The sequence below is a fragment of the Durio zibethinus genome, chromosome 14, assembly GCF_047325235.1.
Source record: "Durio zibethinus cultivar Kanyao isolate XHJ-2024 chromosome 14, ASM4732523v1, whole genome shotgun sequence".
Lineage (NCBI taxonomy): Eukaryota > Viridiplantae > Streptophyta > Magnoliopsida > Malvales > Malvaceae > Durio > Durio zibethinus.
Window position 1 is genome coordinate 14,037,601 of NC_143175.1, and position 14,574 is coordinate 14,052,174.

Consider the following 14,574-nt stretch of genomic DNA (forward strand, 5'->3'; position numbering starts at 1 on the left):
TCACTAGCAATGCCTCTTTTGTTTCTAAAACTCTTCTTTCTTAATTTTTCAACCCCAAATGAAAACCCAGTAGAAATCCAAACCTTAGCGAATTTCACGGTCGCCGTCTGCTATTCTGCCACACCATGCTCCGCCGTTCGCTAGTAACAAAAAAACAAACTTTCTGACTCTTTTCTCTTCAGTAAGAGCACTACCCCTTTCCTTCCTTTCGAAGCCTCACCCAAGCTCAGCCACTGTTTTAGCCTCCGCTTTTCGTTGCCCGCAACCCAAAATCAATCCTCTTCTTCTACAAAGACTAAAACCAAATAAAGCAATCTCAAACCAAACTAAGGCCCTATTTGGATGGCCAGTTGCCGCCAATGAGGTGAGATTATAGCCTCCAACTGCACTGGCCATCCATTTGTGTTACAAGAAAAGCTGCTTTTTCATCGCACTGGATGTATTTTTTGATTGGAGCTCATGGCCCCAGTGGAAAAACTTACTGCCCATTATATTCTTTTTTCAATTAAACCCTTGTTTTCTCTTTTTTCTTTTTTTTTTTGTTTACCCTTAAATCTTTTCCTTTCTATTTTTTTTTTTTGTTTTGATTTGTTTTATTATATTTTTTTTTGTTAATTTAATATAACAAATAAAATATGATAATTATATAATAAAATATCAATAAATAATTAAAAATTAAATAAATTCTAAATTTTATAATCAAATAACTATTTAATAAATTAAAAAATAAATATTTTATAATTAATATAAATTAACAAAATATATAATTACATAAATAATAAAAACTAAACTTGACAATTTACGTTTTCATGTCGTGTCTTATGTTGTGTTTGATATGTGTTGTGATATAAATTATTAAAATACTAACACAACAAAAATTATAAAACGTATTTAAATTTTAAACACAAATATAACATATTTAATATACGTGTTACGTGTGATATGATATGATTAATACGTGTATAATTAATTCATTTAAACACGACATGAATTAACATGAATAATATGAATATATACGAATAGACACGATTAATATGGATATACATGAATAGATATGATTAATATAAATATATATAAGTAACGACTAAAATAATAAATAACGATAAACTATGCATCATTTACAGCTTAATAAATTTGGTATATTAATAATATAAAAAATACTTACATATTAAAAATTAAAAAAATTTAATACTCCTTTAATATGTATTTAATATAATATTTAAATTTTAATTTCTATTACATAACTATATAAATTTTTAGTATAAATTCAAAATGAAAAACTATTAAAGATTAAATAATAAAATAATAATGTATAGGATTAATATTTATATTTATATTGCATTTATATTATTAATATAAAAACATAATTTTATAATAATTATTAAATGAATATCATAATTAAATGTTTAAAATAATTTTTATATGATATTAAATAACTAATTAAGTATCATAATTAAAAGATTAAAAGTTAAAATAATATTTATATGTTTATATTAAATTAAAATAAATATAAAAAATGTGTTAAACTTGTTAAATATGTTAAACGTATGCTAGTATAAAAAGATTAAATTAAATGTATTATTTGTGTCGTATCATATGTTTAAATGTGTCAACACGTATATAACACAAATTATGTCGTGTCGAAATTCATGTTAACATGAATAAATACGAAATACGTTTTTTTTAAAACACATATACAATATTTTCGTATCATTTTCATATCGTATTTGAAATTATCAGATTTAATAAAAATAGAAAACTTTAAAATAATGTCTTTAGTGGTCATTTTCTATTCTCACCACACGTCATTTCATTGGTACTACTACTTTTGCTTCCAAACACATATTTCACTCTTGATTTTAATCTCATTGCTATAATAAAAAATTTCACTACCATAATAATTAATCTCACCACCACCATAATTTTTAATCTCATCGAAACTAATTTCATTGTCCATCCAAATAGACCCTAAATCGAAGACCCAAAAAATTGACTTTGCTCTTGAGCGATTCCACTAACAATGTTATTCGCCTATGTTGATTGTTTTTGTTTTGTGGTCTATTGGATTGATTATATTAAGTTGCTAATTGTTAATGCCTGCTACCTTAATCCTTGGTTTCTCTTGCTTTGTGCTAGTGTGTCTAACTGTTTGGGTTGTTTGTGCTACTTTGATTATGGGTCTATTTCTAGGTGCTGCTAAATTATAGTTCTGACTTTCCAAGTTTGGGTTTTACTTTTGGGAATGAAATGTTTATGGTGGATTATGTTTTTGAATTTGCACTATAATTACTTGATTGATGTTTTTGCTATGTAATTGCTACTAGGTTTGTGGATAGGTTTAATTCTAAGTATGGATTTGGTTGTCTGTGTTGTGCCTTTGCAAATTAATTCTAAAAATTGGGCTTGTTTGATTTGTGAAACTTTTTTCTTATTTGATTATTGATTGAGGATTTTGGTCTCTAGAATTCTATAACTATTTTCCCCTGTTGAATACCTCTGCTTTGTTAAATCCTTTGTTCTTCAGTTTCAGCTAGGATTATGCCCTCGTTTTCCACCAATGAGACAAGCTAAAACCTTTTTTTTTTCTTTTTCCTAATTCTTTTCCCTGTTTAGAAATCCCAAAAAACTTCAAAAATCTCTTTTGCCTGAAAGAACAAGCAATTATTTTATTTTTAATTTTTGCTTTGTGATTGTTTGTAGTGGTTTGATTTGCTTCCTGATTGTCTATAACTCTTGCTATTGATTACTATTGGGTTTGGGTGATTTTGAGATTAGTTAAGGATTTTCTGTTGGATTTTATTTTCAATTGCTGGCTGATGTTATTAAGGTTGTGTGTGCTGACTACTTTTTGATTGTTAACTTTGCTACCTTTCTTGATTCCCCTTCTTGAGTTGCTAATGAGCTATTTTTATAGCAAATTTTAGTCTAAAATTTTAAAAGAAAGATTTAAGGGAATCAAATTTATCATGATCCAATTCTAACTTTGCATAATTCCCTCTCTTTTTTCAAAAGAATTGGAGTCCAAATATTGCCAAATTTACTCACCAAATCTTTAAGAATATTCACAGAATCAAATTTTCCCAACATCTTTTTTCTAATTTTTTTGACTTTCTTGACAAAATAAAATAAAAATAAAAATAAATAAATAAATAAAACATTTTTTGTCTTTAAATTTGGGCATAAAAAATGGCTTTGAAAACTGTATATCAAAATGTAATTCGAGATTCAATAATATCAAAAAGATTCTAGACAAAATTAGATATCTATATAAAAAAATAATGAATAAATATGGCAAAAAAAATTTGACTTGTGATTAAATCAGGCAATTCAAAACACGACACGAAAAGGAGAAAAAAATAAAACAAAAGTGATATAAGTTAAAATTTTAGCAAAAATTATATATGAATTTAACAAAAACAAAAAAAAAATGCATTTTGTATTTTTTGTGTTGATATAAATTATAATATATAATTTTTATGTAAAACATAATATGAATGTATGAATTTTTACTATTTTAGATGATATAATGCATTAATTATCAAATCCATCATAATAACCTGCGAATACATTTCTAATTAGGATTAAAATGTGAATATATGATTAACATTATCATGAAATAGATTTTTTGTGTTTATTTTTTTCTTTTTCTAAAACAACCTTTTTTTATGCACTTTAATTCGTGGAAAAAAGTATTAAAAAATCATCCATTTATTTTTCTATAAATTTTGTTGGTTTTTACCAAAAAATGAATATAAAGCAAAGAAAGGTTGGATTTTTTTCTCTTTACACATTTGGTTTTCTTCTTAAGCAAAGTTACCATCTCACATTCTCATTACTTTTCAACTTGGGATTTATAAAGAAAACAATTCCAAAAAAATCCAATCTCATAGTTATCAAGAATTAGACTATAAAAAACAAGTTAGCAATTTTTTTTTTATATTTATGCCTTAATTATTAAATAAAATAGTAATTAATATGTTTTAAAATCATGTTTAATTATGACTTTATATAGGTAAAAAATTTTTATACACTTGAAATGTACACTTTTTTTTTTTATATCTAAAGGCATGTGTTGCATCATTTTTCTTTTAATATAGTATGTCAAACAAGACAAAGAATTGAAAGAAATATATACATAGTATTTTAGGTTTCAATTTTTCTATTTTCTTAGACAAGATAAGCAAGATTGTGTCAAAATGAAAGAACGAAAGAGGAACAACTAAGCAAGAAAAAAAAAGTTTTTCTAGTGTTTTGTGTGTACATTATTATATAAGTTGATATATGTTAGCTTAAATGTATATAACAATCTAAGAGAGGGTGAATTGGATTGTCACCAAATTCTTTCTAAAAAACTAACTTTTAATAAATTTGAATGAGGAATTTAAAATAATAAAATCTTTAATGAAAATTTGATAAGATTAACAATAATAAAGAAAATTAAAGCACATATAAACAAAAATGAAAACAAAAGGATTAAAGATAGAGAAACTAAATACAAAGATTTATAAAGATTTGGTTTTTCTTTAAAGACATCTAGGTCCTCTCCCTTAACTTTACTAACCAAGCTTTAAATCCATTAGTAAAATGTTATTTTATAAGTTACATTCTCTATCTTTTCAAGATTCAAGATAACAACTTCTATCCTTTGTAAAATTCTATCCCATCTCAATACAAAGCTCTTAAGAGGATATTGTAGACACTCAATTTGATCCAGGCCCAGATCAATTGAGCTTGGTCCAAATGGATAAGCCCAATTTTGCTTTTATTTTGTATTTTATACTTTTTATTATTTTTATTTTTATTTTATATTTTATGTATATATTTTCCTTTGTATCTTATGTATTTATTATTTATTTATTTATTATTACTATTTATTAATATATGTATATCTTTATTATTATTATTATTATTATTATTATTATTTCTTTATTTTCTGTTAATATTTATATATATTTTATTTATCTAGTTATATATTTATTTATTCATTTATATATTATAATTTATCTATTATTATGATTTTTTTATTTATCTTGTAATATTTTTTATTTATCTTATTATTATTATTTTCTTCTAATTATCTATTAATATTTTTTTTATTTATTTATCTTATTTTTTTTCTTTTTTTTTTGGGCTGAGATTGAACTTGTTGAAGAATCCTACTGTGAATGAGGATTCAATCAGAATCCAGATTGGATTCAAAGATTGAATCTCCATCTAAAAAAGAATAGGGATTGATCAGAAACTCTTGTGATCAATCCCTATAAATAAGTACTGGAACAGAAGCAAAAGGAAAGACGAAAGAGAAAGAGTTACTGGCTGAGAAAAAAGGCAGACAGAAAAAATTTGAAAGCTGAAAAGGGGTTTGGAGGCGTTAGAATAGCTTTAGGAATCAGTGGGAAATTTTTGGAGATTTTTCTGTGAATTTTTTTTTTGAAAATTTTTGGAAAATTTTCAGATTTCGGTTGAATTTTTTGACGAAAGTTAAATTTTTCGGTGACTATTTCGGCCAAGTTTGAAGTTTTCGACCAGCTGCCCAGTTTTCAATGAGAATTCCCAGAAACCGACCAACTTTCCGATGAACTTTCGACGAAAAACTCAAATTTCGACAAAAATTTTTAGAATCTGGTGAATATTCAATCGGAGTTTTTCGGATTCTAGAGAGAAGGGAGAGATGAAAGAAAGGAAGAGAGAGAAGAGAAAAAAGGTTCTGCTAAAAAAATGAAAGAATCAGCCTTATATACCCTCTCAAAACGACGTCGTTTCTACGTTAAGTAACCCAGAGGATCCGCGTATTTTACCGAGATTCGACCTGACCCGAGCATCGACTCGCTTTCGACCCGCGCGTGACTCGCCTCTCTGAGCCGTTAGTCGAGCCGAGTCGATACCCCGAGCTGCGTCTCCAAGCCGTTTTTCTTCTTTAAGCTAAGCCGAGCCGAGCCATAAGTCGAGGCGTTTCCATGCTTTTTTTATATAATTTTTATTATTATTTATTTATTTATTATTATTATATTAAGATTGTTTAATATTTTATTTATTTATTTATTTATTTATTTATTTTATTTATTTTATTTTCTCTAAAAAAAATAAAAAAAAATATTTTTGAGGAAAATTGAAAGTATCAATTTTCCTTAAGAATAAATTTTCAAAAAAGATTTTTTTGAGGAAAAGTTGGAAGTATTAATTTTTCTTAAGAATAAATTTTCAAAAAAGGTTTTTTTTTTAGGAAAAGTTAAAAATATTCATTTTCCTAGAAAATAAAAATTTCAAAAAAATATTTGTAGGCAAAAGTTGAAAGTATCAATTTTCTTCGAAACTAAAGTTTCCAAAAAAAATATTTTGAGAAAAAATTGAAAGTATCAATTTTTCTTTGTACAAAAGCAATCATTTTTTCTTTTTTTTTATTTCTTTTGAATTTTTTTAATGTTAAATAATCCGACGATGGAGCCTCTACAAATGAAACAATAGTTTTCTTCATACTCTTGAAGTGAGGAAATTTTTTCAATTTTCTGCTAAAAGTATTAGAGTCAATTGAGAATAATTTTCAATAATTAATTACTTGGTAAAATTTTAAAGCTTATTAAATAACACAAAATTAAGCTGGTACCATCTTTTGATGGGCGTTATGAGGGTGCTATAACATTCTTCACACGTAACCGAACTCCCGAACCCTGTTCTGGTTAGTAGACCTGAATCTATTCTTTTAGGGACCCTTAAACTTAGGTGTTTTCTGAAAAGACAGATTCCTTAGGTGGCCAATCGCACCTAGATAAAAAAGATTGATGATGACTCCCTTAAGTCAATGTCTAGCGATAGATCCCCGAATTTAGACGTTATGACAGATATCACACCTCTTGTTCTCTAATCCCCTTTGGATGTCAAAGGAATTTGTAAATAATGGAAAAACCTCCAATAGGTAAATATTTGCTAGGGTTAAGTACAAATAATGATAAAAGAAAAACAAATATAACTAGGATATAAAAATGAAAAAAATTAAAACTCTAATATTTAAAATGCTCTTGAATTCTTAAAAAAATGATTGTAAGGCTTGTCGGTGCTTCTTTTTATTTTATTTAGTTATTTAGTTAAACCAATAATTCATTATTGGAACAGATAACAAAAACCATTTCATTCGACATTCGTAATTTTTTATTTTCCAATGGATTTACATATTTTATTAATGGAAATTTTTTGATTAGTGAGTAACAGCTTTGGTTGTTCATTGTTCAAGAATTCTTATTTAGGCAGTTCATACCATCCATACATAGTGTTTTCATCTAATATTTCAATTATTATATATTTCAGTAATAACATATTGTTCCATGGAGCTAAGGTCCAAAATATGGAAGAAACAGGTGTTTCCACAACCTTCTTTCTTCACAAATGTGTTGGAATGCATAATTTATAAATGACATGGGTTTGTAGCCATTGGGGATTGATTGGGTGAAAAATACTCATTGTTCTTTTGAAAAACTAACCGTTTGAAGTTGTCTGAGCTAAAATTGATTAATCCATTTTTAGAGGAGATTGATCCATTTTTAGAGGAGGTCGATCCATTTTAGTAATTCTGAAATCAATTTGCTTTTTGTATAAAAAGTAGATTGATCATTTTTCAAAGGGAAGCAATCAATTTTTGCAATTTTCAAGTTTGAGATCATTTTATATAAAAAATCAATCGATCTATTTTTAAATAGATCGATCCATTTTAGATTTTTACCAAAACTTTTTGTTTATGTGCAAAGAGAATCGATCTTCTTTCGTAAATTTGTATAAAACATGTTTTCAATAAGGAAATAAGTTTGTTTTTTGTCCCAAATCATTTTTCGTTTGAAAAATTGCTAACAAAATTTTCTTTTTGAGTTCAAAGCATTTTTTCAAAATATTTTTCAAATCAAATATCACTTTGGAAAAATATTATTTATTTAATATCAATATATATATGTCATAACGTCTAGATCCGGGGATCTATCACTAGACATTGACCTTTAAAGAGTCGCCACCAATCTTTTTTATCTAGGTGCGATTGACCACCTAAAGAATCTATTCTTTCAAGGAACACCTAAGTTTAAGGGTCCCTAAAAGAATAGGTTCAGGTCTACTAACCAGAACAAGATTCGGGAGTTCGATTACGTGTGAGGAAGGTTATAGCTCCCTCACAACGCCCATCAAAAGATGGTATCAGCTTAAATTTGTGTTATCCAATGAGCCTTAAAAATTTATCAAGTGATTAATTATTGAAAATTATTCTCAATTTACTCTAATACTTTTAGCAAAAAATTGAGAAAATTCCTTCACCTCAAGAGTATGCAAGAAAACTACTGTTTCACTTATAGAGGCTCCATCGTCGGATTATTTTAAGAAAAAAATAAAAATAAAAAAATAAGAATAAAAAGGAAGAAAAGAATGATTGTTTTTGTGCAGGAAAAATTAATACTTTCAACTTTTCTCAAAAAATATTCTTTTGAAACTTTAATTTTGAGAAAAATTGATACTTTCAACTTTTCTTCAAAAATTTATTTTTTTGAAAATTTATTTTTAAGGAAAATTGATACTTTCAACTTTTTCTCAAAAACCCTTTTTGAAATTTTATTTTTAAAGAAAATTGATACTTTCAACTTTTCCCCAAAAATATTTTTTTGAAACTTTGATTTTCAAGGAAAATTGATACTTTCAACTTTTCCCCAAAAATATTTTTTGAAAACTTTGATTTTTAAGGAAAATTAATACTTTCAACTTTTCCTCAAAAACCCATTTTTGATTTTTATTTAAAGAAAATAGAATAATAAAAAAAAAATAAAGTGAAAATAAATAAATAAAGAAAATAAAGAAAAGTAAAACAAAAATAAAAATAAAATAAAGATAAAAGAATATTAAATAAACATAATCTAATAAATAAAAAAATGAATAAATAAATAAAGATATACATATATTAATACATAGTAATAATAAATAAATAATAAATACATAAAATACAAAATAAAGGAAAAAAATAAAAATAAAAATACAAAATAAAAATCAAATTAGGCTTACCCATTTAAACCAGGCCCAATTGATCCGGACCTGGACCAAATTGGATGTCTACAATATATATATATATATATATATATAAGAACCATGTACTAAATAAATCATTCAAAGTTCAAAATCATTTTCTAAAATATTTTTCACTTCAAATATCACTAATAATTTTTTAGTACTTCAATCAATATAGTTTAAAAACATTTACTAAATAAATCTCAATCAAGTTTATTTAGCTTAATATTTTGTTATTTCAAAATAAAAATTAATTCAAAACAAACAATTTATGTCACGTATTTTATCGAAAGTTTATATTTGATACACTATCAACGTATAAATTTTATATACTGTCAGTAAATCAAATGACGATAACTTATTAATGAACATATATAAACCCTTAAAATAAATATACACAAATTAAAATAACTTACTCATTAATAAAGTGTTATCATCTTAGTCACCACATTAATGAATTATCATCATCTGATTTATTAATAATATATAAAATTTATACACTAATAATATATCAAATATAAACTCTTTTATCAATACATGAAAAAATGAACTTTTGACATAGAAAGTAAATTAAGTAACAATCGCAATTGTATCAATAAAAATGGATCGATGTATTGTATATGTATTTGTCGAACCTCACATAACGGATATTATCATATATGCATTTGATATGAAATATGAACTCAAATGCAAAAGGGTTCAAGAGAGAAGAAACTAGCCAATGAACAAGCAATGTGAAGAAACACAAGCCTAAAAGAGATTACCTTAGCTTCCATTGACAAAAGATAGATTCAGAGGGAATACAACCAATTCACAATTACTAATTACTTGTAGTTCAAGGTTGAACAAGAGAAAGGAAACTACAACAAACCGAATATAGGGAGATGCCTATGCCTCCCGGAGTATGATACAAGAGAAAAATGATGCTATAACGCACTGTGGTTGAAATGTAACAAAATAAAGGTTTTAGGTTTGAATCAGAGTTTTAGTTCAGTGATGTTTTGATGAGGGTGAGGGTGGGCACTGGTAGCACTTGGCAAAGAGCCCAAATGTATCGACTTGCTTAATGAAATTTGTCATGCTAGCCCAACCTCCCAATCCAAAGCCAACTACAAAGACCCAAATCACAACAAATGCGTTCACTGCATACACTGCTGTCCAGCTTGGGAGAAAGAAAGGAGGCTTCTCAGCTGCATTCTGCTCACACAAGAATTACCAAAGAATAAGAAGTAAGTTGATAAATTTACACAACGATGAGTTTGTTTGAAGGTCGAACAGCCTAATTCTTTGTTTTGATCTGCAGTTCTAAATGTGAAGAATAAGACTTAATGGTTTAGCCTACCAGCTACTTCAAAGATGTGGCCAGCAAAAAAGTTAAACTGAGTGATAAGGAAATGCCACCAACCTCATCTTTGTTTCATAAATTATGTGTATCTTTACCAGTTTACCAATCAAAATTATCAACAAGTATATCTATCAAACTGGTTTGATCATGATGACTAGGAAAAGGTGGCTCATAATGACAGACCAGTAACATAATTGTAGCATTCGACGATGCCAGCCAGGTTGCACAAATATTTGGTAGGAAATGAAGAAACTGGAACATTTACGGATTTACCTGTCGGGCAGAGGCTGATCTATAAGTGAGCATATGAGCCAAGGCAGGGATGACGTAGACAGTGAAGCTGACCAGAAGAGATCCTACAGCCGAGTTAATGGGACCAAAGAAAGGAAATATGATAGCCAAGAACCATATAGGTATCACCACAGGTAACCGGCATACTGCCCTCAAACATATGCTCTTTGTGTCATGCATCCCCACCACTTTCTCCCACACAAAGTACAATGGCGTACATGCAAACCCGAATGTTATAAACTGTGAAATTAGAAGCCAAAATAATTTATCATGTGATGTCAAATTCATTAATCAATCAAGGCCATGATAGCATAAACATTGGTATGTAGGATATCCACAAACCTGGTGAATTAACATTAGGACAACTGCCGCATCACGCCATGCAGAACGTGGAAGGAGTGAAAAGGCGTTGGAATGATGAAGAAGTTGATCACCGAAAGCCCAGTAGACGGCAGTAGCCGATGGGATGGTTAGGGTGAATACATAGAGGGTGGCCAATAGATATATGTACTTGAATTTCTGAGGTTTCCACATCGCATGCATAATTTCACTGTAATCATCAAAATTTGTCCAAAACTCAGTTTTAGTCAACCGCTGCAGTAGTCCGGGCAAAAGAGAACCAAGGAGCAAGATTTCCACTTTTTATAAGGTTAAAGAATATGTCTCAAGATATCCTGAAGTTAGGGGAAAAACCTTTGGTTAAAGCTGAGGACCCATGCAATTATTATGATCAAACCCCATTCAAAGAATAGGACTTCAAATAAAGCTCAACTCAACTAGGAGTACAAGTTTCATTATTTCACTTCTTCATCACATTCTTTTTCCTTGTTATATTTATTTTGATAATTTTGACCAAGATAAGAGTTGATTTGATGCACACATTTATAACCAGTTGAACTAGAAAATTACTAACCTACCAGAATTGATGATTTTTCAGCAAGATATTTAATAAAGAATATACTGCAACTTTTGACCAAAACAGGAGACAAGAAAGGTGCCAAACCAGAAACATTGATTCAAGGGTAACTTTACCAAATGAACAAAGGAATATCAATGAATTTGTTTCTTAAACTTGTCTCTTTCTCAAATCCCAAAAATAGAAAGCAAAAGCTGCTAATAATATGCTACTGTAAGAAATGTACCGTACTGCGTTTGAAATGTTTCTGTTCAATAAAATAAAGCAAAAATTAGTAGTTTCTTTTTGGAACTGTAGTAATAATAATGTAACACTTACACAGTGACAGCATGACCGCCGAAAGTATACAGGATATTGGTGGCGCCAGTGAAGTACAAAACCAGCTTAGTTGGACCTTGGTGAGTTACACCTTCCACCTGTAAAAGAAAAAAAAAGGTAAAAAAAACTTTTAAAATGACATTAAATAAAAAACGAAGTAAAGATCATGACCATTTCTTTGTTGTTTTACCTGGCCATGGACAAGGGATGCAATGGTCAAATACCATGCAGTGTAGGTGGTCATGCCAAGCCCCAGAAAAGACCAGATTCTATAGTTGTGAAATGAGGGGATGAACACTGTGGTAGCACAGCAAGCTCCAAAGATATAAGTCCATGTCCTCTTGTCTAACTTGTCATTTATGTAATATATGTTGCTGTAATCAACTCAAAAAAAAAAAATCACAAATCAGTTGATTAATCCATCAAAGTCGAGAATTAATGAAAATATTAAGAGTTAAATTAAAGAAATGGGACCTTGCACAGGCTATAAGCTGAATGACAGATCCGAAGAGCAAAAAAGTGCAGTTAAAAGCCAATCCGACAGCTTTCCAGTAAGGACCCAGTAGACCATCTAACACTTCAAACCACTGCATTTTAAAAATATATATATACAATTTTTAGAATTTTATGTGAAATTGTTATTTTTTGTTTTTTAAGTATATTTTTTAAAGAGTGTTGATCTTGAAAAGCTAACCTGTATGACATGGTTCTTGAAGCTGACATTGTCTTTCTCCTTTCTGCTTCGGTACTCAATATACAGAAAACTGATGAGATAAGCAGTCCAGCTTCCAAGAACACCATAGAAAACCTGAAGAATAATCCCTGAAAGCATTCCCATTTGAGAGAAAGAATATGGCAGTGTTAACAGAACTTGAGCCACCTGCCGACCACCAGACAAAAAAAAAAAAAAAGAAAGAATCTTTATGAGTTAGAAAAAAAAAAAAAAACTAGTGTTTACACTACTTTGATTACAATTTTGAGTTGGGATTTTAGTACCTGATTTGAAGCACAGCTAAACCAGGCATCATAAACAGAACCGCCATGCCAAAGAAGGCTCTTAACACTGAAAATGGAATGATCTCCCTTCTCTTCCTCTTTCTCGTCATGTTCAGTTGTCTCATTAAAGCATGGAACAATTGCTTCCTCTGCCTGTTTCTGTCCTGACATTGCTTCACTTCTCCATAGATAAAAAAACAAACACAAAATTAAACCAAACCCACCGCCCAAAACCAAGCAAGCGATATTAGAATATAAGCCTCAAATATTTGACTATGTTACCTTATTCCAGGGAGGCCAATTCGCAGTGACTTATAATGAAGTAGAGAAAGAAAAAGACAGCTTCTTGACAAATGTGAGCCTACCCCCAAATCAGATTCAGGTTCTTTAACTGCTCTCAGGGAGAGAGAGAGAGAGAGAGAGAGAGAGTATTTATCTCGTTTTAGCTTTAAGAGCAAGAAACCACAGTTTTTGGGTGGCTGTTACATCTTTAATTTTTTATGGTTCTAAGGCGGTTACAAATTTATAAATCAGAAAACTTGTAGTAATTCATAAATGCTTTACAAACAAGAACACAGAAGAATCCCAATTCTCAAAAAGAAACAAATCATAACTCCAACGCTGGCAGCTCCTTAATTATCCTTCAAAAAGCCAGCTAAAACCATTTTAAATGCCTTTTTTTTATCCTCCAGGTTTAAGCTAGCCGTATCATCAAAAGTCATTTCTTTAAGCACTCAAAAATCCAACAAGCAATAAAGAGCTTTCCTTTCCTAATATTGAAGACGAGATAAACAACCCCTTTTTATTCTTTGGGAAACGAGATCAGCCAGAGAAAATCAGCGCCTGAGAAAGCAGAAATGGGAATCACAGCTACTATCGAGGAAACTATGGAACTATAAAAGGCAGCTTTTCCTTAAACAGTGTTTTAAACAAAAAAGGAGAGAGAAAAAAATGCAAACAAACATAAATAAAAACAAAAAAAAATTTTTTTTTATTAAAAAATATATATATATAAAAAACATAGTGTCTGAGTTTTTTTTTTTTTTTTTTTTTTTTTTTAAATTAGAGAGGTAAATGATATATATATATTTTTAAAAGTTATTTGAGTTTAATTTAAAAAAAATTTAAATTTGATCCACTTGTTATCAAGCTCAAATTTAAACAGTTTAAGTTATCGAATAAATTGAATTTGAATATTTGATTTGAGTGACTTTCAAGTTTAATCAAATTTTTTGTTTTTAATATTTTATTACTAATTTATTTTTTTTAACTTTAAATATATATACATACTTAAAAATCCTAAAAGGTATTTGATTCCTAAAATCGTAAATTTCAAAAGAAAGCATGATCTCAAAAAAATGTGATATATGAGGGTTTTTTTAAAAAAATTTTAGAGTATATAATATTCATATTCACTCATTTAATTGGGATAAATTATATATATTAAATCTTAATTAATTATTATAATCTCTTTAACATATATAATGAAAACTTAAATAATCTAATTTTTAATTAAAAATGATTATTTATAGCATTTTAAGCTCGAAAATACTTTGAATAATTCTTACAAAAAATTTTTATGAAAGGATTATTTAATTCATTTTTGACTAAAAATGCATTCAATAATTTCTTTTAATTTTTTAGAGGGGATTACTCAAGGCGTTTTTGACCAAAAAGC

General features: G+C 28.2%; 1 protein-coding gene across 2 annotated transcripts; it reads right to left on the reverse strand.

Annotated features, from left to right (window-relative positions):
- Window positions 1–9,781: 9,781 nt before the first annotated feature.
- Window positions 9,782–13,793, reverse strand: LOC111294170 (auxin transporter-like protein 2). 2 transcript variants are annotated; one of them, XM_089743584.1, is made up of 9 exons: window positions 13,179–13,793; window positions 12,897–13,074; window positions 12,595–12,780; window positions 12,375–12,487; window positions 12,091–12,274; window positions 11,901–11,998; window positions 11,009–11,216; window positions 10,649–10,906; window positions 9,782–10,227 (listed from the first exon to the last, which is right to left on the reverse strand). In XM_089743584.1, the coding sequence occupies exons 2-9, from the start codon at window positions 13,065–13,067 to the stop codon at window positions 10,021–10,023; spliced, it is 1,425 nt and encodes a 474-aa protein (XP_089599710.1). In that variant the 5' UTR covers window positions 13,068–13,074; window positions 13,179–13,793; the 3' UTR covers window positions 9,782–10,020. The 2 variants fall into 2 exon arrangements, with proteins under 2 accessions (XP_089599710.1, XP_089599709.1); XM_089743583.1 differs by having other exon boundaries at window positions 12,897–13,077; window positions 13,179–13,764.
- Window positions 13,794–14,574: the final 781 nt, after the last annotated feature.